The sequence below is a fragment of the Natator depressus genome, chromosome 6, assembly GCF_965152275.1.
Source record: "Natator depressus isolate rNatDep1 chromosome 6, rNatDep2.hap1, whole genome shotgun sequence".
NCBI lineage: Eukaryota > Metazoa > Chordata > Testudines > Cheloniidae > Natator > Natator depressus.
Window position 1 is genome coordinate 120,631,346 of NC_134239.1, and position 21,223 is coordinate 120,652,568.

Consider the following 21,223-nt stretch of genomic DNA (forward strand, 5'->3'; position numbering starts at 1 on the left):
GGCATACAAACAGAGATATTGGACAAAAACATAAAATACTCTTTCTGGGAGGTTGCAACATAGCACTACTTCACTTCTTAGAATCCAGAACCCTAATGCACAAGAACCAAAAACAGAGAGAGATAAAGCAGGCTGCTCCCTAAGGCAGCAAAGTACAACTCACTCCACCTTGCTTTAGAATTGGCTTTCTCCAGACGGACTGCTGCTAGACCTAGGCTTCCCTCCAGAGCCCCCTACCCTGCAGGCAGGACCAGGAAAACCTCAAAGAATTTAAAATGTCAGCTTACAATTTTAACAGTTTGCAATACACCACACTCTGCTCATCTGGTTAGCGGGTTTAGGGTCAGATCCTGTAACTCCCTTCCCATCCACCCCCAACATTGACTCCATTGGCTAAAGAGTGAATGAGGCTACAGGATTCACCCCTGATACCAACAAGACACATGGAGAGTGATTCAGAAGAGGCAAGATTCCCCAAGGCTAAGGAGCTGATCCTACCAAAAGGAGACGCTTTGGGGTGCAGATCTGACTGCACAAAAGAGGACCCCAGTGGAGACAAGAACCAAACAAACCTGAGTTGGGCTAGGTAGAGGAGCCCGAAGTCTCCCAAAATGTGCCCCAAATCCAGGGGAGAGGGAGAGCACTGCTGCTTTGTGGGGAGGACTGAAATCCTCTGTCCCCTCCTCACAGCCTACACTGGGGGCAGATCCAAGAAGCAGGAGAGGGGCTCACATGCAATTTGGAAGGGCAGTTGATAGTACACCTGGCCTGGGCAGCAGACCAAGCAAATGTCATGCCTCTGCCTTTACACTCATGAATTTCCCTGTGATGTCCCACCCTCTCTATACCAGCTGTGATCACAGAACTGGGAATGGGGGGGAGGGTAGCAAAGAACTAGGCTCCTGACCCTTTCAATTCAAGGGTTGGGTGGAGGAAGGGAGCAAAGGCTTCCCTTACATTTTCCATGCACAGTAAGACCCTGCTCCCTTCCTGCCCAGAATGGGGGGCACACAGGGAAAGAGCAGCCACTTGAGTGACCTATGGGCTGGATGATGGCCTCAAAAAGCACATGACCACCAGTCTCCCCGCTGTTCAAGCCCCCTCACCTCCAAAGTGTTCCAGACCCCAACCTCTCATCCTCAACATGTTCCTGCCTCCCCAGCCTCTGACCCCCAATGTGTTCCTGCCCCCAACCTCCCTACTGCCCCATCCCACCACACTTCTCCCCCCACTCCCTGCACCCCTGCCCCCCACCCTCTGACCCCCAATGTATTCCTGCCCCCCACCCCTCTGCTGCCCCATCCCACCGCTTTCCTCCCCCCACTCCCTGCCCCCCTGGTGTTTCAGCCCCCCTGCCCCCCACCCTCTGACCCCCAGTGTGTTCCTGCCCCCAACTTCCCTGCTGTCCCATCCCACCACACTTCTCCCCCCACTCCCTGCGCCCCTGCCCCCACCCTCTGACCCCCGTGTTCCTCCCCCCACTCCCTGCCCCCCCGCTGCTCCAGCCCCCAGCAGCGGCACGAGCCGTGGCTCAGCGGCGAGCGAGCCTCTCCCCGCGCCCGGGCCCGCCGTGGCCGAAGCGGAGCCGCAGGACGCTTGGCAGCGGCGGGGGAGGCTGGCTCGGCGGCGGCCGCCGCGGTGCGGGGGGGAGCCCGTCCTGCGCCAGGCGGCGGAGCCAGAGCCCCGGCTGCACCAGGAGCTGCGGCAGCCGCAGCAGCCTCCGCAGCTGCCCCCCAGCCGCTCCCCATGGATGTCAAGGCAGCGCCCAACGGGGTGGCCACCATCGAGGACAGGATCTTACGGATCACGGGCTACTATGGCTATTACCCCGGCTACTCCAGCCAGAAAAGTAAGACCCCCGCCTCGCCCCCTCCCCGCTCGCCCCTGGGCGTGGGGGGCGGATTTTCCTCCGGGGGCGGCGTTGCAAAGAAGCAGGAGCAGCCGTGGGTTTTGGCAAGTGCCTCTCTCCCAGCCTGGGGGGTTGCAAAGGAAACCAGGGGGCTAGTTTGGCCGGCGCTTGCAAATGGAGGGGGGGGGGTGTTGGACAAGCTGCCTCGGAGCGTGATTTTCGGGGGGAGGGATGCGAGGGGGGCGCTGGGGTTTGCTTGCAGGGCAGCCCGGGGCTGGCTGGGTCCCTCCGCGTGGTCGTGTCGGCGCGGTGGGGCTTTGCTTTGATCTCGTGTGTGAGCCGGGCCGTGGCAGGCGTGGAGGGAGCCCGGCAACCCTGCGGCTGTGCCGTGGGGCTCCTCACCCACAAACTGTGTCACCCCCGTTTAGTTACTCAGGAGGGTCTCAACAGCCGCCTCTCCTGGATAGACGGCATGGGATGCTGCTCGCCTAAAAGATACCCCCCTCCACACACACTCTTAAAAGTCAGATGGGATTTTAAAAGTCTCCCCCCGTCTTTCCCCCCACCAAAAATAAGGCTGCCGTACAGTTAGCGTTGTCCTTTCCGGCGAGTTAGACCATGGGGTTTCTGAAGCCGTCGGAGATTTGTGATGCCTGGAGCTGCTGCAGAGCCATCCCTCATATTTACGGACCAGTAAGGTGTCGTGGGTTTCTAGTTTCCCAGCTGTGTCTGGAGCCACTCTTTCATATCCAGTCCGATATTCTGGAAGAGGGAAGTCATTCTTTTAGAATTTACCTGTAAATTTACCTGAATTTACATTTACCGAGATGATTTGTTCTCTTCTCTGAATACTTGACTTATTAGCAAGGTAAACTAAGCGGGTTTGGTTTTGCTTTTTGAAATGAGGGATTGAGAGATCCTGGATTTAGTTCCTGATTTGCTACAACAAATTCATTGTGGAGGCCAGCTAAGTAGGCAATCACAGTAGCACAGGTAAAATGACAGAGCTCAGAAGAAGGCAAGGAGTGTTGATTGTACAGTCTGTGTGCCCTGTCTGTGTTGAATGCTTCAATCCTGCAGTCATTACTTGGGCAAAACTCCCACTGAAGTCTGCGGGAATTTTGCTTGACTAAGAAAGTCGTTATTGTACCACAAACCTCTCTAATCCCAGTCCAGAGAGTGAAGCTCTGAAAGAATAGTTTTAGCATTTCACGTTGTTGTGGGAAGGTTTAAATATATATCACTCCTCTCCAGTCCTTGTTTTAACATAAGACAGGTAGAATCTTCATTTTCCTTACAAAACTTAATTGTATAAGGTTAGATTTTTCCAGAAAAAAGTAATGAATTACAGAGTGATTTTTCTTCATGCTACTTCAATATAAAACTTCTCTGGTGAAGGCTTTTTTTTTTTTTTTTTAAGCTGGAGGAGCAAAACTTAAAGCAAGTGCTCCTTGTAGAAATTAAATATTTTTGCTTTTGACATTTTTAATTAAGAACAGTGGGGTTTTGGCAGCCAGGAAAGCTTTAGAAGGTTTCTGTGAAAGTATAAATGTCCCAGTGCTTTCTAGAATCATTTATTTTTTTAAACAACGGAAGTTAATCTAATGAAAAGTGATTCACTTTTTTCTATCTGTGCAAAAGTTACACATATATCCGATGAAGTGAGCTTTAGCTCACGAAAGCTTATGCTCAAATAAATGTGTTAGTCTCTAAGGTGCCACAAGTCCTCCTTTTCTTTTTGCGGATACAGACTAACATGGCTGTTACTATGAAACCTGACATTAGAATTGTATTGTTTAATAATTATTTTGCATTTTGCAAAAGCTCAAATGGCCACACACGACACTTAAAATGCAGTGACTAAAACCTTGAAGTGGCCAATGCATTTGTGAACGGAAAAATTTAAATGGAAAAAAAATAAAGAACAATCTATTTTCTGTGGCTATTTAAACTCTCAGTGGAATCAAAGAAGATAACCACTTCTACAAGGCACAACACAGCCAGCCACCTTAATGGCAAGAATAAACCGAGGATCAGCCAACAAAGTGCCAATACTAAACACGCGCTCACAGGCTTTATACTTGATATGAGAGAGACTAGCCAGACAGTGAAACACAGTAAACAATTCTTCAGTTGCCTGCAGCTGGGAAACAAACAAACTGAATAAACCCACCGCGTGAGATCTTTTGTAGAGTACCAGCAGAGTGCTAGGTACATTGAGCAATAGAGTAGATCGGTCATTTGATGTGTCACACAACCAAGCCAGGACTTTTTGAAGAGTAGGTAGGAAGACACAGCAAAGAGGAATAAAAGCATGTGGAAGTAATGTGACGGTTCCATCCACTGACCAGTGAAATCAGATCAAGGTGGGCCTACTCCTGCAGTCTGGCAAAAAACTCCAGTGGAGGACAATGGAGAGATTTGCTAAATATGAATAGGGGGGTAAAGACTTAAGCACTTTGCCTCAGGTTTGCTTTGGCAGCAAGACAGGGGTTTTAGATCTGCTGCAGTATAGCCTTTTTGTATGCACATTCTGTATCAAAATGCATGGTTGAGTTAGGTTCTGATATTCTGCATAGGTAGGGTGCTGAAGTTGGTGGGGCCTTGGCTGGGTGCAGGGGGGGTTTCCTGCCTTGCACTCAGTGCAAGAGCAGGGGCTTAAATACCCTACAAATTGCACATTACAGATTTCAGAAAGCGTGCTTGGAGGCCAAGGTTTAGTGTTGCCAACACTCATGATTTCATTGCAAGCCTTTTGATATATGGTGTTTTTCTTAGCGCCCCAGGGACTAGAAGCAGGTGCTTAGGCGAGAAATGTTTTTTAAAATGAAAGCCACAAACCCAGATAAGCTTCTGGTCCTCATGGTTGCAGAGAAAAGCTTGAAAACATGACTCAAGTTCACCTAAATACTCAAAAACTAGAAAGCAAATAAAAACAACCCTATTTTTAAATAAAAGCTTGAGATCTTTAAGCCAGAGTCATGATATTTGCAACCTGAAATGTGATTTTACGTAAGACATCTTAAAGGAGGGGTGCTCTGAAAAATCAGCGGCGGTTTGGGTGCCTCAAGATGGGGGACTTCAAATCTTGGCGCACCCATAATCACGAGCCACTTTGGAAAATCGTGGGTGGGAGTATTTTGTACTTTGCACTGGTTTATACAGCTGTAATTTGGAGACTCCAGACATTGAACATATGAAGTATGGAGATACCAAATAGATTGGTATTCTAAATTGACTTCAGTGAAGCCAGGATTTCACTCTCAGCCCTCCAAGTAAAGCATAGTGCCTCGGCCTCTTGCTGGCCCACACGACAGGGATGAATTTCATCCACTAGAGAACAGAGTGTATTTCCAGTGTGAAGTAATGGGAAGATGAAATAAAGATATAATGTCTGTGAAATATAGTGATGAAGATCAATGAGTGACATAAGGCAGTGTTTACAAAAAGGCAGAAACACGGTATTTTCTAGGAAATGTCTTTACTCCAACTGGTACAGTACATGAGCGTGAAGCTATGGAAAACGGGCGTGTGCATATGACAGTCCTATCAGTCTGCAGAGTACTAGATACTTTTCTTTTGTCTATTCATTCTAAAAAGGTAGCTAAAGAAGTAATAGGTTTTATTTATTCTAGCGGCGCTGTGCGCTATCATTAACTCATAGCAATTTATTTTGATCCTTGCTGAAATACGCATTTTACAAAAAGTTTACATTGCATGAAATGTAGCATTAGAAATGGAGATCCTTCTGAATATACTCATTTACAGGGGTGAGTTTTCCCATCTGCCTGTATGTAGTTGATCTCATCTAGAGCTTGGGCCCCTCTTTTAGGAATAAGAGAAGATAGTTCTCTGTCCCGCCTACTCCCAATATGGATTGGCCCTTTCCAAAAACTAATACCATGTCTTCCTGTGTATAAGGTGATTTGTGTATAACTTGATGCCATCAGTCCCCAATTTAAAATGTATAGAAGTGTGTAAAAGCTCCCTGGCTAGTAAGCTAAAGAAGAGGCTGCCCTTCTTTTCCGTTAAGTCCCTATAGGATTTGCAAGGGTACGAGTGTCCATTTTACACAGTGGTTGCACTGGCCCAGAAAAGAGATCCCAGGTTCTGACCTTGAGTGATAGGCAATGCACACCAGAAGGCAGGGTGGGAAAGGAAAGGGAGAACTGAAGACACAATAACCATCCCTTCTAGATGGACAAGCGTGTTCACTAGAATCGCCAACTTCGTAATATATAAAAAACAGAAACTTTGTAATATATAAAAAATGGAACCTCCCCTGCCCCGCCCCTTCCTCTGAGGCCCCGCCCCTGCCTCACCCCTTCCTCCTGAGGCCCCACCCCCCATTCACTACTCTTTCCCCCTCCCCCCATCACTTGCTGCTTTTCCCCTCCTGTGTGGATTGGGAGGGACTTGCTTCCAGAGGCGGGGCTGGGAGCTGCAGCCGCCCGATGCAGCTAGGAGGTGGCCTTGGTTGAGTAGGGGCTGGCGCAGGTGTTGACTCGGTGCTTCCCCCACCCGCAGTAGATCCGACCGGACACTGTCGGGTCCCCTTTTCGACTGGACTGCTGGTCACCCTCGTGTTCACCAGTGTGTTACCTCTACGTTTATCTTAGGTCTTTTTATAGCGCTCATCACTGTAGTATCTAAGCACCTAAGGATAGTAAGAGTCTATTGTAGAGTTCTTAGCACAAGCCTCACCTGAGACTAAGACTCCAAAGGGGCTGCAGTCAGGTGTTCTCTGGGCCCCTGCTAGGATCCTGGTCGGCAGATGCACTCTGAGCGGAATGAGCACCCTGCAGCATGAACAGTGTGTAGGTGAGTCTGAACCACCTGGGCTGGCTGACAGGGATCTGGAAAGAATATAGATGCTGCAGCAGAATATGCCACCCCCCCCAGCCCCGGATATCAATTGACATCAGCCCATGGGCTGCATATTATTATGCCATAGGGCTTTGCTGTGTGCAGACATTTTTTGGCAAGCTGCCAGTGGGGCCAGGATGTCTGGTGATTGGCAGCATCTGGACCACGTGCAGAGGCAGCTGTCCAGTGCCACCAGCAGCAGTCTTGTCCTCTTTATGGGGTACACAGCTGAATACTTTACCTGGATTCTTACAGTGAATGCGGAATATGGCTTACTACCACTTCACTGTGTAGCTTGATCACTGCACCGTGACCTTACCTAGCACTCTGGGATGAAGGAGTGAACGTGGCCGTGTGTATGTGCCTATGTAGAAAAAAAGCCCTTTATTTTGTTAGCTTGACGTAGTAGCTTCCAGTTTTTAGTGATTTACTTTGACAATTTGAGCCCTGATTCAGCAAAGTACTTAAGCACATGCTTAACTTTAAGCCAATTGGATTTAATCCTGCGTTTAACGTTAAGCATGTGCTTTGATGGATAAGGTTGGCATTACACACTTGCTTGAGTGATTTGCTGAATCAGGGCCATAGCTTCTACAGCTCCAGCCCACAGCTTTTACCCTTTAAAAAATAAGAAGTCACGAAGCAGAAAGAAACTCCAAAACAACACACTGAATTGTCTGCTGGCTATTACAGCAGCTGTATCAATAGCTTTGCCATAGTAAGAAGCACAGGACAGAACAAGAACATCTCGACATTTAGCAAGTGACATGCCCTGCAGGCAGGTCACCACTTTCAGTGAGGAAAATGAAGTCCTGATCTGTTTTCTGGAAATAGCCTGACACTTTCTGTAGACCCTCTTCTACCGTCAAAGCATGATTTTAAGATACTCAGTGCATACAGAACGTGTGATTGTGTGGTTTAATTGAATTTGTAAAGAAAGCTCCTTTGAAACTGTTGGAAGATGACAGAAGTCTGGCTGAGCTATGTATGGGGCAGGACCTGAGATGGGGCAAAGATGACTAAGGCCAGGTGATCAATAAAAGGTTAGGTCAACCCAGCTACAGCGCTCAGGGATATGAAATATCCACACGCTGAGTGACGTTGTTAAGCCAACCTAACCGCTGGTGTAGAGAGTGCTAGGACAGTGGAAGAACTCTTCCATCGACTTAGCTACTGCCTCTTGGGAAGTTGGATAAAGTACAGGGACAAGAGAACCCCTCCCGTCCCTGTAGTCAGTGTCTCCACTGAAGCGCTACCGTGGCACAGCTGTAGCATTTCCAGTGAAGTCAGAGCCTTCAAGCCATAGTTCCTTCCTCTTGACACCGGCCAGGAATTCCCCGACGCATGGGAATCCCGAGCTGCTCTATCAGGGCAACTTTCCAGCTTTTTTGGTGCCATCGGGGCCAAAGATCTAACCCATAATTCACAAATCCCATCAGTTCTGAGTGAATGAAGCGGAGATCCCGGTACAGGACATGTGACTGTGTAGCTATTACCTTGTAGCCCATTTACAAGCACAACAGGAACAGATACACATGTATCTTTTTTTTTTAAGATCTGAGATTTCTGTGCATGAAAGGAAAAAGTGATCTTTGCTTCAAAGTGTAGTCTAAAGAAGCTGCCATAGCAGTTTAGAAAAGGGATGGGATGGTTCTTCCAGGAGGGTGATTATTATCTGTCTTTCGAGATGTGAAAAACGTATGTAACTCTTGAGAGCCCCAAGTGGAAGTACATTATGAAAGTGTTTCTCACAAGTGAAAGGAATGAAATCGATATTCTTAACTGACCATATTCTGACTGTTCTGTGCGCATCATTTTTAATGTAATAAATCCATATTTTGTGTAGTTGTTGCATTTGGTAATATTGCTGCACCTCTGCTAGAGTCTTGTGTGTGGTATTCAAGAACGTGCTTGTGAACGATGCTCTGGTATTAATAATAATGCTTCAGTAGTGTCTTTCATTTGAGGAACTCAAAGCCCTTCAAAGGAAGGATGGTCTTGTGGTTCAGTCTTATAGGCTAGGAGCCAAGTGATCAGGGTTCAGTGCTTGGCTTCAGTAAGTACTTTGTGTCCCTGACCAAGTCACCTAGACCCAGATTTTTAAAGGTACTTAGGTATTGCTCATTTTCAAAGACAATGCTGCCTTTCATTTTGGTCAGTGGGATGTTTATTTGCATTCCTCACTGGATATTCATGGGTGTTACATTGCATCACACTGTAGAGTAACAGAGTTAACTGTCTTGTATAGTACCGAGGCAGGGGGATCTCGAAGCCGAGTACAGCCCATACCGCATCTTGATGGAGGGACTGTCATGGACCAAACCTCCTCTCCCATTTACAGTTGCATCACCCATGTGGTGCCTACAGCAATTGCTTCTAGCTGTGTGTCTCTAGCTGTCTTTAATGTGATAAAAGCTTTCTGTGTAAAATCAATCACGTTCCCTACTTCCACTCTTCAGTTCATCTCCCTCTCCGCTCTCTAGTCCCCTGCTCATTCTTCTCTGCGCATCTCGTCCTTCCCTCTGAACAGTGTTGCCTAGTCCTCTTCTCCCCTTTTCCTGCTGCTTGGTTCCCTTCTGCTCTGCTCCTTTGGGCATGCTATGAAGTCACCTAATTCTCTTCTCCTCCCACCATTCCCCTGGATATATTGCCCATAAACCTCCTTTCCATTTCTCTTCTGCTGGTGGCTGCAGTCCCAGGCAAATACTGTCAAACATGGTTAGGAGCACTGGGCTGAATTCTGAGCACCTGTTTGCTTCATCTAAATTTGTTCCCTTTTTATTAGCTATTTGTTCATGCAGACATATCTTTGTGCAAGCTTTTGGCAAATGGCTGGTTTTCTGGCTCACCCACTTGCTGCTTGTTGAATCACCAGTGGCTGGAATTTGTTCACGTACACCTGATGTTGGATACTGAAAACCTCTGTAAAAATCACAGTCTCTTTGTGGATAATCTGCAAATAGAAACAGGGCTGAATTCGCTGGACCCATTCTACTCAATAAGGGTGTAATTCGCTTCTATGCAGAGTGCCCTCAATGTGGGCTTTACCCTGGCTCTTGGCATGGGGATGTATTTCACACTTAAGGGAGGCAAAGCTGGCGTCATGCCTGCTTCATATACAGGGTTTGTCTAACACAAGAATGATGGAGTTGTAGGAAACGAAATAAGAGTCTGCTAGAGATTTTTAGATGATGATTGACGTTCAAGAGTGAAGGCCACAGGCATTCAGCTTCTCATCCAGGCAAATACAACCTCTTTATCACCACTTTAAAAAACCCCAGCTGCTTCCTGGTCTACAGCTGGAATTAACAAACAGTCCTGCTAAAACAGGCTCTTCCTTCCCTGGCACCAATTTTTTTACACTTCCTTTTGTTGCCCACGTTACCAATCTGACGAGTGGTTTAATCTCAACGTTAGCGGTGAAAGATGGCTTTGAGTGGAACGCTATAGAGGCGATAGAGTGCAGGGGGCACACTTCTGTGTTTAGGTTGACCGAGGTAAATCCCTGGTTGCCACCGAGCCATCCCTGAAGAATCCAAGCTGACCTATGACGTTGTTTGAAAGAATGGGAGGGGAATCTCAGTTTCTCTTTTAGGGTATTTTAAGGCTCTTCAAGTGTGTTGCCTGTGTCACTGTCTATCTTAGGTACTTCTATGACTCTTGTTCCTATCGTATCTGAGCAGCTCACAGCTTTAAGGAAAGTGTCACGTGGGGTTTATGTGTAGTCAAGGGCCTGCCGTTCTGACGCTTTGCCACACCCTGTCGGGCTGGTATGATTGTATAGCATCCTCTGAGGACAGAATGCTCCTGCTGACTGGTCCTATAGTTCATTCTCCTGGATCTCGGAATAAAGAATAAATACTCCATGGGGGAGAAGCAAAGTTGTGAAGAGTTTGCAATAAATGACTAAACTCCTCTCTCCACCCAACTGGCACATACAATAAGTGCAGACATGGTGAGTGAAGCCAAGAAAATGTCATCTTCATCCCTATCAAACCTCACAGTTCTCTGGATGGGGTCTCACTATCTCCACAGTAGTTGGCAGAATGGCCTGGAATAACATTTTAGCTTTGCCCTATGGCAATAACTTGTCCAGAAAACCTTGAACATCCTGATGAGCTGCAAGCATCATAACCAAGTGACAGTTGGGTCAGATAACTATCTAAGGCACTGATATGGTCCCCCTCAGCTTAGTACCTGGGTGTCTCACAATCCTCTCAACCCCCCTGTGAGGTAGGGAAGTGCTATCCCCATTTTACAGATGGCAAATTGAGGCACACAGAAGCTAAGTGACTTACTCCAAGGCCATGCAGGAAGTCTGTGGAAGTGCAAGGAATTGAACGTGGGTCTCCTGAGTCCTAAACTAGCTGTCTAGCCACTGAACCATCCTCCCGCTTTTACCTTTGTCTTTTTATAATGGACTGACTCTATGGTACTCCCTTTACCATGCAATCCCAAGTGACAGATTTTGAAAATATAGAAAATATTTCCAGGACTGTATGTTCTATTTTGTATAGGTTTTTATACCGTGCTCATCACTAAAGTATTGGAGCACTGTCCAGTAGTGCTTTAAGCGTGCGACTTCACATTTGTCATGTGGTGTTAGTTCTCTCAACCTCTGTCCAGAGGGAGAAGCATATGCAGTAGAGTGTTTTGTTTTGGGAGGTGGATTTAAAAAAAATTTTTTTTGATAAATATACCTGTTGCTATGCATTTATATTAGAGAGGGCAAGGTCAAAGAAATGTACCTTGCACTTGGGATGGAAAGTGGTGAGGTTTGTGATGGTCTGTAGTTCCTGGGGGAGTTCATTCCACAGTCTGGGACCAGCCCCCCAAGAAAGTTCTGTTTCCTGTACAGACAAACTTTACCCTTATTTTTGAGAGTTCCAGTGCGCCAGAGGACTGAAGGTGTCAAGAGTGGTCTTTGTCCTAGACCTTCCGATGATCTTTTAGGTATCATGAGCCCAGGCCATGGAGTGCTTTGAAGATAAGCACCGAGACATTGACCTGGATTAGAAATTCTGTGGGAAGCCAGCATAGAGAGCAACGGACAGGTGTGATGTGATCATGGTAGCCTGTGTTGCAGAGGAGATGCACTGCAGCGTTTCATACTAGTTGGAGTTTCCTAAGTGCTGAAGATGTCCTGGTATATCACATTGCTGTCGTGAGAGGTGATGAAGGTGTGAATAACTGAGGTCTGGTCTTTGTATGCAAGGATGGGGCAGAGTCTCCTAGCCGACCAGAGATGGTAGAAAATGTTACATGTGGCTGTTGCTATGTGAGAGCTCAGCATCAGTGAGGAAACCAAGAGTACTTCTAGACTACAGAGTGAAGTAACCAATTGCGGTTTTGAACCTGCCACTAACGGGCCCGCACCGTGGGTGCAAGTTCTTGAAAAAACTTTCCTCTGCCCACCAGCATCACCTCTTCATTGCTTGGGTTCAGCTTCAGCCAGCTCTTCTTCATCCATGAGCTGATCTCATCTGTCTTGGTGATAGTGGTGTGGTTGTGTAGGGTGAAGGATAGGTGGGGATGTATCATCTGCATATTATCGGCACTCTGATGGAAAAAATTTCCTGTTTGGCTTGGTTTTCTTGTATAATTCTGGGGCCTCATGCTGACTCATGATCTTTCTTTGTCTTCTGGTTTCAAAGTCTGTTCCAGAGCTGTGTGTGGATTTGACTTTGAAGAACCTGTGTTTAGGGCTTAGATACCACAGAGGTCCATAGTGATGGGTGACTGTATAAATACCCAGATAGACAGTAGAGAATCCCAAGCTGTAAGGCAACTAGGATCCATAAAACAAGGATGTTGCATGTTACCACATACCCTCAGCCAGGCTGAAAAGCCATGTATTTTTCCTTTGAGGTGGTTCTCTTATTCTTGGCCAAAATGATGAAAGAGTAGAGACTTTAGCACTCTGCTGTCACTAGCTGGGTTCCTTGTTTGTGGATCTGGTCTGTTGAATTCAGAAGATGTCTTGTTTGAGCATTAATATAGAAGTACTTACTGCTCTTGGATCTGGTTCTCCCACTGCTCTAGCCTAGGTACAAAGGTGTCTGTGTAACCTACCGGTAAGTGTGCATTACAGAGCTCCCCTGTGCCTGTTTGCAGAGAATGTGTATTGTTACGGCCCCCAGCTGTGGAGCCTGGGCACTTCCACTCAAGCTGTAGCAGCTTGAGCTTTTTAGCTCTAGAGGTCCCTCGTGCATCAGCCAAGAGGGTGGCTGTCACACCTTCATCCCCGCTCTTGAGCTGGTCTCTCTTCTTTCACAGGCGTGTAATGATAAAGCTGTCTCTGAACCATTTGGTAAAACCTCGCCCTAGACTTTTCCCATGTGGAAGTGTAAATTCACTAGTTTTTGTTAGTGACTAGTTTTTGACTAGTTAGTCACTAGTTTTTGTTGAGTTGTACGTGAGCTACTGTAAAATAAGACCGGGTGAGCAGGACTGGGTCTGACACAGGTTTAGCTTCCTGCTCTATTCAGAGAAGGAGAGAGAGAAGCTAGTCTGCGTCTATTCCAGTTTCATTGGGAGTGGGAGTGACGGGGGCAGAGCTCAGCTCCCCCTTCCTCTCCTTACAGCTGAGAGGAGCTTCCCTCTGCTCCCTGGCTTCGGGGAGCCACGTTCCTTCAAAGCTCCCCTCACTCCTTGTGTGGGACAGTGAGAGCTCCCAGGCTTGTTTCAATCTAATTACGACTCTTTCTTGCCCAAACACTGGCAGTTCTGCTGACGGGTGATGCGACAGCTCTGTCCCTGGGATGACTCCACTAAATTCACCTCAGGTTAAACAGTGACTAGGCCTCCATATACAGAACAAGGGGAGAGACAGAGCACGAGGCGTAAATCACCTTCCTCTCCAATTTTTGTTCCTTCCTGTCTTAGATACTGTGCTCTGCCCAGGTTACATCACTAACCTGCTGCTTGGGAAGCGACTTTCTGGAACTGAAGCCAATGGTGCAAGTGTTCTCAGCTGCTGCGTAGCCATCTCTCGCCTTTGTGGAGACTGGGTCTTTTGAGGAGCATTTTCCATGAGATTTAGCACGCAGCCCCCATTCTTATGAATGGAGTTGTTGGGGAAATGATGCCCTGAAAAAAAACCCATCCCACGGGGGGCTGATTTTCGGCATGATTCATAGGGATTTAGCCACACAACTCTACCAAAGCTAATGAAAGTCAGATGACGGCATCTCTGAGGACAGTGATGAGAACTCATCCCAATGTGTCAGAGAGCTAGCTGAGAACCTGGGACTGCACGTATGTCATCTGTCAGGGCTTTCTGGGGCAGCAGGCTGCACTGGGTAGTGTGATGTGTGTTTAAACTGATCACCCTGGATTTAAAATGTCATCTTCTCGTGCATTTTCTTTAGGAACTTTCATTTTGATTGGTTTAAAGCTCAGTCACTTTTAGTTCTCTGTCGGACAGACCTTGGCAGGCACGGTTTGAGCTCTGCAATTGTGAAACTTGATGGCGTGTTTTAGTGCTGCAGGACAGTGGCACTAATATCAGTCTCCTGTGTGACACAGTAGATGGGATTTGAACCTACGACGACTTACACGTGACGCACGATGCTGTCTACTGCTCTGCAGAATGGACACCTTGGAGACATAGAGCACATGCAGTAAAGTGGAGACTTCCCCACACAGCCCTCACCAGCAGGTCTGCCCCTGGACGGATCACTTCTGGGCAGAGGCAACACATACCTGTTGGTGGGGGAAGGGGCACAATTCTGAACCCACTCCTAGTATAAAAAAGAAATAAAATTATAAACCCCGGCAGAAGGCTGGGAGGTGGGCATGTGACACCCCACCCGCACATTGGCTCTGCTTCTGGGTATGAGAAAGCAGTTAGTTAATTCTCAATCCTTGGTGTTCCTCAGGAGATTACCAGCAAATATAGCTGGTCTGAAAGGGGAAGTATGTCTCATGGAAAGTTTAAGAAAAAATTGTTTTTTTTTCAAATTTTTCCCTGTAAAGTTTCCAATTTACCCCCATGATCCCTTACCACTGTTTTTTTTTTTTGTTTAACTTTTTTTTCCTCCCCTTCATCCTGTTTCCATTCTTCTACTGGAAAAAGTAGGCAAACAAAATTGTTTCTGAAAACTGAAACTTTTCTGGCTTTTTGTCAAAAACCTGGAAAATTTCACAACCCCCCCTCCCCCCCGCAAATGTTTTTTTTGGGGAAAAAGGCCTTTTTGTCAAAACCTTTTTTTCAAATGAAAAACTTTGACTAGTTCTGCCAGCAAGGCTTATCAATTCAAATCAATGCGGTAGGAACACTTGTCCCTGGAGAACAGAGTGCCACACGGGGTATGTCTCCACAGCATTTTGGAGCGAGTCTCCCAGTTCGGGTGGACTGACTTGGGCAAGCGGGGCTCGCATCGGTGCTCTACAAATCACTGTATAGACAGTGCTTTCAGGTTGCAGCTTGGGATGTAGCTTGGGCTCAGAAGCCTGAGTCTGTCGTCCTGGGCTGGGAGCCTTGCTCCCAAATGCTGTGTAGATATAGTCACAACTTTCAGTCGATGTCTAGCTGGGCTAGATTCTCACTTGTGACCAGAAGGTCTGAGACACTATCTTATCTATAGCACCCATCCCTGCAGTGTCTGAGTGCTCGATTCTTAAAAGATCTAGGCACCTAAAGAGGCAGATAGGCACCTTGTGGGATTTTGAAAAGTGCCTCATTGCCTTACATGGATTTTTGCATCTTTAGGCACCTAAAGACCTTTAAAAATCTGGCTCTAGGTGCTTAAGTAACAACCAGAAGCAACATACAAAGTAAACACAGGATTCATGCAGCTGTACTGTAGCCTGGCCGAATTCTTTCTAGATCCCTTTTCCAATTCACTGAGAGTCATAAAGTTATTTTATTACAATATTTGGTTTAAATTGGGTTAAATCTTGTTTTTACACATGCATAAAAATGGTAAAATTCTCAGGATTTCAGAAGTACGTGCTTGTTTCCATTAAGTTCAAGAGCAAAGTTGCTAAATTTTGAACAAAATATTTGTTAGCTAGATTGTCACCACTTTCCCGTTCTGTGGCCAAATGAACATGTTTGTTCTCTGTAAGCTTCCACAGAAGCCTGAGGGTAAAATGGACCAATCACTTATTTATAAAATGCTCTGTTTGTTTCAAAGACATCTAAATTACTTACGTTTGAAAAATGTCTAGTTGTCTTTGAAAAATGTTCGCTTCCTGTGCCTTATTTTTCTGTCTCTGTATTGTGTAGCATGAAAACCGGACAAAGTCCCAGTGACTTCTCTGGATGTTTTCATTTTAAGTTTTACATTTTAATGGCCACGTTTTTGGAAATGTTTCGCTCCCATTTATGCACTTAAATACAGTGGCCATATCTTCTGTACATTGCATTTAGGTGCCTAAATGAGAACTGAGCTCCCTGGCTACAAGTGCACAATTCTGCTCTTAATTGCATGGCATTAACTCCCATCGGAGTGCCATAAAAGTTAAAACCATAGTAGTTGAACCCCTGTAGTTGAGGGCAAAATAATTTTTATTGTCATTTTGTGTGGTCAAAAGGAGCTGATTTTATATGCATGGGAATCTTGTGGTAATATCTAAGATGATCTTAACTATAGAATCATAGAATCGTAGGGCTGGGAGGAACCTTGAGAGGTCTTCTAGTCCAGTCCCCTGCTCTCATGGCAGGACTAAGTATTATCTAGACCATTCCTGACAGGTGTTTGTCTAACGTGCTCTTGAAAATCTCCAATGATGGAGATTCCACAACCTCCGTAGGCAATTTATTCCAGTGCTTAACCACCCTGACAGTTAGAAAGTTTTTCCTAATGTCCAACCTAAACATTCCTTGCTTCAGTTTAGGCCCATTGCTTCTTGTCCTATCCTCAGAGGTTAAGAAGAACAATTTACCTCCCTCCTCCTTGTAACAACCTTTATGTACTTGAAAACTGTTATCGTGTCCCCTCTGAGTATTCTCTTCTCCAGATTAAACAAACCCCAGTTCTTTCAGTCTTTCCTCATAGGGCATGTTTTCTAGACCTTTAATCATTTTTGTTGCTCTCCTCTGAACTTTCTCCAATTTGTCCACATCTTTTCTGAAATGCGTTGCCCAGAACTGGACACAATACTCCAGTTGAGGCCTAATCAGCATGGAGTAGAGAGGAAATATTAGTTCTTCGGTCTTGCTTACAACAGTCCCGCTAATACATCCCAGAATGATATTTTCCTTTTTTGCAACAGCGTTACACTGTTGACTCATATTTAGCTTCTGATCCACTATGACCCCCAGATCCCTTCCCGCAGTACTCCTTCCTAGGCAGTCATTTCCCATTTTGTATGCGTGCAACTGATTGTTCTGTCCTAAGTGGAGTACTTTGCATTTTTCCTTCTTCAGTTTCATCCTGTTTACTTCAGACCATTCTTCTGTTTGTCCAGATCATTTTGAATTTTTATCCTATCCTCCAAAGCATTTGCAATCCCTCCCAGATTGGTATTGTCCACAAACTTTATAAGTGTATTCTCTATGCCATTATATAAATCACTGATGAAGATATTAAACAGAACCGGACCCCGAACTGATCCCTGCAGGACCCCACTTGATATGCCCTTCTAGCTTGACTGTGAACCACTGATAAGTATTCTCTGGGAACAGTTTTCCAACCAGTTATGCACCCACCTCATAGTCGTTCCATCTAGGTTTATTTGCAAAAACAACGAGGGGTCTTTGTGGCACCTTAGAGACTAACAAATCTATTAGTCTCTAAGGTGCTACAAAAGCTCCTCGTTGTTTTTGCTGATACAGGCTAACAGGGCTACCACTCTGAAATCCATCTAGGTTGTATTTCCCTAGTTTGTTTATGAGAAGGTCATGTGAGATAGTATCAAAAACCTTACTAAAGTCAAGATATACCACATCTACTGCTTCCCTTATCCACAAAGCTTGTTACCCTGTCAAAGAAAGCTATTAGGTTGGTTTGACACAATTTGTTCTTGACCAATCCATGCTGACTGTTACTTATCCCTTTATTATCTTCTAGGTGTTTGCAAATTGATTGCTTAATTATTTGCTCCATTATCTTTCCGGGTATTGAAGTTAAGCTGACTGGTCTGTAATTCCCCTGGTTGTCCGTATTCCCCTTTTTATAGATTGGCATTATATTTGCCTTTTTCCAGTCTTCTGGAATCTCTCCCGTCTTCCATGACTTTTCAAAGATAATTGCTAATGGCTCAAATATCTCCTCAGTCAGCTCCTTGAGTATTCTAGGATGCATTTCATCAGGCCCTGGTGACTCAAAGACATCTAACTTGTCTAAATAATTTTTAACTTGTTCTTTCCCTATTTTAGCCTCTGATCTGACCTCATTTTCACTGGCATTCACTATGTTAGACGTCCAATCGCTACTAACCCTTCTGGTGAAAAGAGTCATTTAGCACATCTGCCATTTCCACGTTTTCTGTAAATGTCATTAAAAATTTCAGAAACTCGAATGACATTGACTATGAATTTACACTCACTGGGATTTTGTGTGAGATTCTTAGGGCTTGTCTAAACTTACGTTTTATGGCGCTCTAACTTGCTGGCTCAGGGGTGTGAAAAATCGGCCCCCTGAGCACAGCAAGTTTGAGCGCTTTAAAGCGCTAGTGTGGACAGGCTCCGAGCGCTGGGAGCTGCGATGTCAGTGCTCGGAGCTCTTCCCCTCGCGGACGTGGATTACCAGGCGCGCTGGGAGAGCTCTCTCCCAGCGCTCGCGCGTGATCACACTCGTGCTTCAAAGCACTGCCGCAGGAGTGCTCCCGCACCAGCGCTTTGAAGTTTCTAGTGTAGATGTAGCCGACGTCTGCAATATGTATTGTTTGTAGTATTAAGTATTCTCGGCAAGCAAAAATATACTCTGAAATTTTGAAAGTTCAGATTACTGCTCTTCATTGAAGTGTCATGCTGTTAATTGGGTTTTGGAGTAGATTTTGTTAAAAAAAACCCCACAACAAAAGACTGATATTAATGTTCATCCCTTCATTGACTCCATATTAAAAAGAAGAGACAGGCTGCAAGGGGAAGAGTTAACATTGCAGGCTTTTTAAACAAAACTGCCACTAAAGAAACGAAACCAATAAGATACAAACATCTGTTTAAAGAAGCTTCCTCCCTCACCCCGCCCCATATTTCCAAATCTGGGTCCAATGATTTATCTACATTACCTTCAACGAAAATCCTGGACCCAAATTTCCAAATATCAGCACTCAAAGAAGCAAGGAAATTCAGAGATAAGAAGTTGCATCTTGTGGTGCCAAGATCCCCCATGTGACATAGTATCCACGGCCCCATTGGAGGCTGGTGATGGAGTACGCCCTAGAACACAGCCGTCACAACCGTTATTTGCAGGGGGCAACATGTTGCTTTCACCTGTTGCACGACTTGTGTAACCAGACAGCTCTTTACCTGAATGATACTGACCTCCTTTGTAAAGTGCTTTGAGATCTGCTGGTGAAAAGCGGTATATAAGAGGCTAGTTGTTATTATTTATTAACTTCTCTTACCAGAGTAAGACCATCGGCTTAGGGTGCCCATATTTTCCCAAAGGGAAAATGGGACACTGCAGGGGGCTGGCCCAAGGCCCCCCACCCCCTTGGGGCACTGAGCCCCCGCTTCCTCGGAGGCCCACCTCTGCTGCCCACCCACGCGGGGCTGGCGTTGCCACTCGTCCCCCTTCCCCCACACACGTTCCGCCGTGCCTCGCTAGGGTCACACCCCACTTTTTTGGCAAAACTGCGTTCGTCCCGTTTGCTCTTGCCAACTGATGATTGGATGGCAAGAGTGAATGGGACAAATGCCCAGTTTTGCCTAAAGAGTCAGGATGGCCAGAACAGGGCTTAAAAAAGGGACTCTCCTGGCCAAAACGGGATGTATGGTCACTCTACATAGACTATTCTAAGACCATCACAATCTGTTGATAAAGAGAGTGCACTGGAGGGGGGGAGAAGCTAAAGCGGAAGACAGGGAACTAGGAGAGGAGTTCTGTTCCTTGCTTTGCTAGAAGCTTCCCTGGGCTAATCGCTGCCTGCTCATGCCTCAGTTTCCACTGCCATTGTTGAAGAGTTAGTAACATTTTTAGCTCTTAATTTTGGGGGTGGGTGGGGGGAATACAGCATTGCAGCCCAGAACTGCATAACTGTATCAGCGGTGTCCAGAAAGTTCAGTTAGACACAAATGGATACATTTGACCCAGTTCCATGAAGTGCCACCTCACAGAGCCAACATTTCCAAGGCAGGTACCTGAACGTACTACATCTGTGTATATGGACGAGCAGAGGGGAACTCAGATGCACTGCTAACCAACGTGTGTGAGGAATTGTACAGGAATTGCAGTGCCCATAGAAACATTACAGGCATAACTTAGAGTGCCTTTGAAAACTTGCTCCTTGCTGATTATTATAATAAAACATTTATACAGTGCATAAATTTACATGGCACTTTACAAACATAGATAAGACATTCCCAGCACTGAAGAGTTTACAGTCTTAATAAGACAAGCCAGGCAGGTGCAGCCCCCAAACTTGTCCTGGTGGAGGGGGAAAAGAAACCCAACAGCATTGCTGACGAGTCCCTGCACATGTACAACATGAAGGCGAGATCCAGGGTTTGGGTTTGGCTCAGGGTAACGATGAGGAGCCAATAACCTATTTAGATGTTAATTTTTGGGGGGCAGGTCTGTTTCTCTGTTTGTACAGCACCTAGCACAGTGGGGACGCAATGGGCTACTTCAATAGTAGTGTTTAAGACAGGCCCCATATAAAGAGAGAGATCATTTGCATGGGTCCAGGTCCAGGTTTAGATTCCACAGCTTCTCCTACTTCAGGGATGTTCAGAAGTGGGGGATGGTTCTAGGCCCAGTTCTAGACAAAAGCTAAGCCTTACCCAGATCTTTTTCCATCTTCCCCCAATGAACACTACTCTCAAGCTGGCTCTCAGGGCCCCGGCCGCTGCTCTGCTCCATCTGCCTCACCCTGCTCAACGGTACAAAGTAGCGCTAACACCAGTACGGCAGGATCACCCCAGCGCAGGGAAAACTCTTGTGGGGTTTAGCTGCCGTAATGGCACCTCTGCTGCACACCCTCCATGTGGCTGGCACGGAGGGTATGGCCAGGGGAAAAGATGTTGCTGGGCATACCTGCACCCTGGTGTTCCCCACGCCGTGGCATTTCCCAGCTGACATGGCGACCCTTTGGTACCGCTGACAGCTGGTGTAACTCAGAGCAGCCTGCAGGCTTTTAATTTACAATGGCCCTGCATGGGGGTGGGGTGTGGAGCATGCAAAGATCCTCAGATAACAGTCGCAGCCCCAGACTTAATCTCCTCTGATGTATGCAGAGGCCAACTTCCCTGGAGGCCAGACGGAGGAAGGCTAGCTTTGACTGTGATCTGAAAATGTGCAGTGCCAGGTCCCCCGCTGCACTTCCATTTCCTGGAGGTTGAGTGGATTAGGCCATTGACCTTGGCCAACACCTTTCCCTTCCCCCTGCCCCCCC

The 21,223-nt window shown here is 46.4% G+C and overlaps 1 protein-coding gene across 1 annotated transcript in view; it reads left to right on the forward strand.

Annotated features, from left to right (window-relative positions):
• Positions 1–1,699: 1,699 nt before the first annotated feature.
• The window catches only part of SLC35F4 (solute carrier family 35 member F4), a 182,093-nt gene continuing 162,569 nt past the window's right edge, over positions 1,700–21,223 (forward strand). Inside the window, exon 1 of the mRNA XM_074956440.1 lies at positions 1,700–1,849. Coding sequence (XP_074812541.1) covers positions 1,747–1,849 — 103 coding nt within the window. The 5' untranslated portion in view covers positions 1,700–1,746. The remainder of the gene's footprint in view (positions 1,850–21,223) is intronic.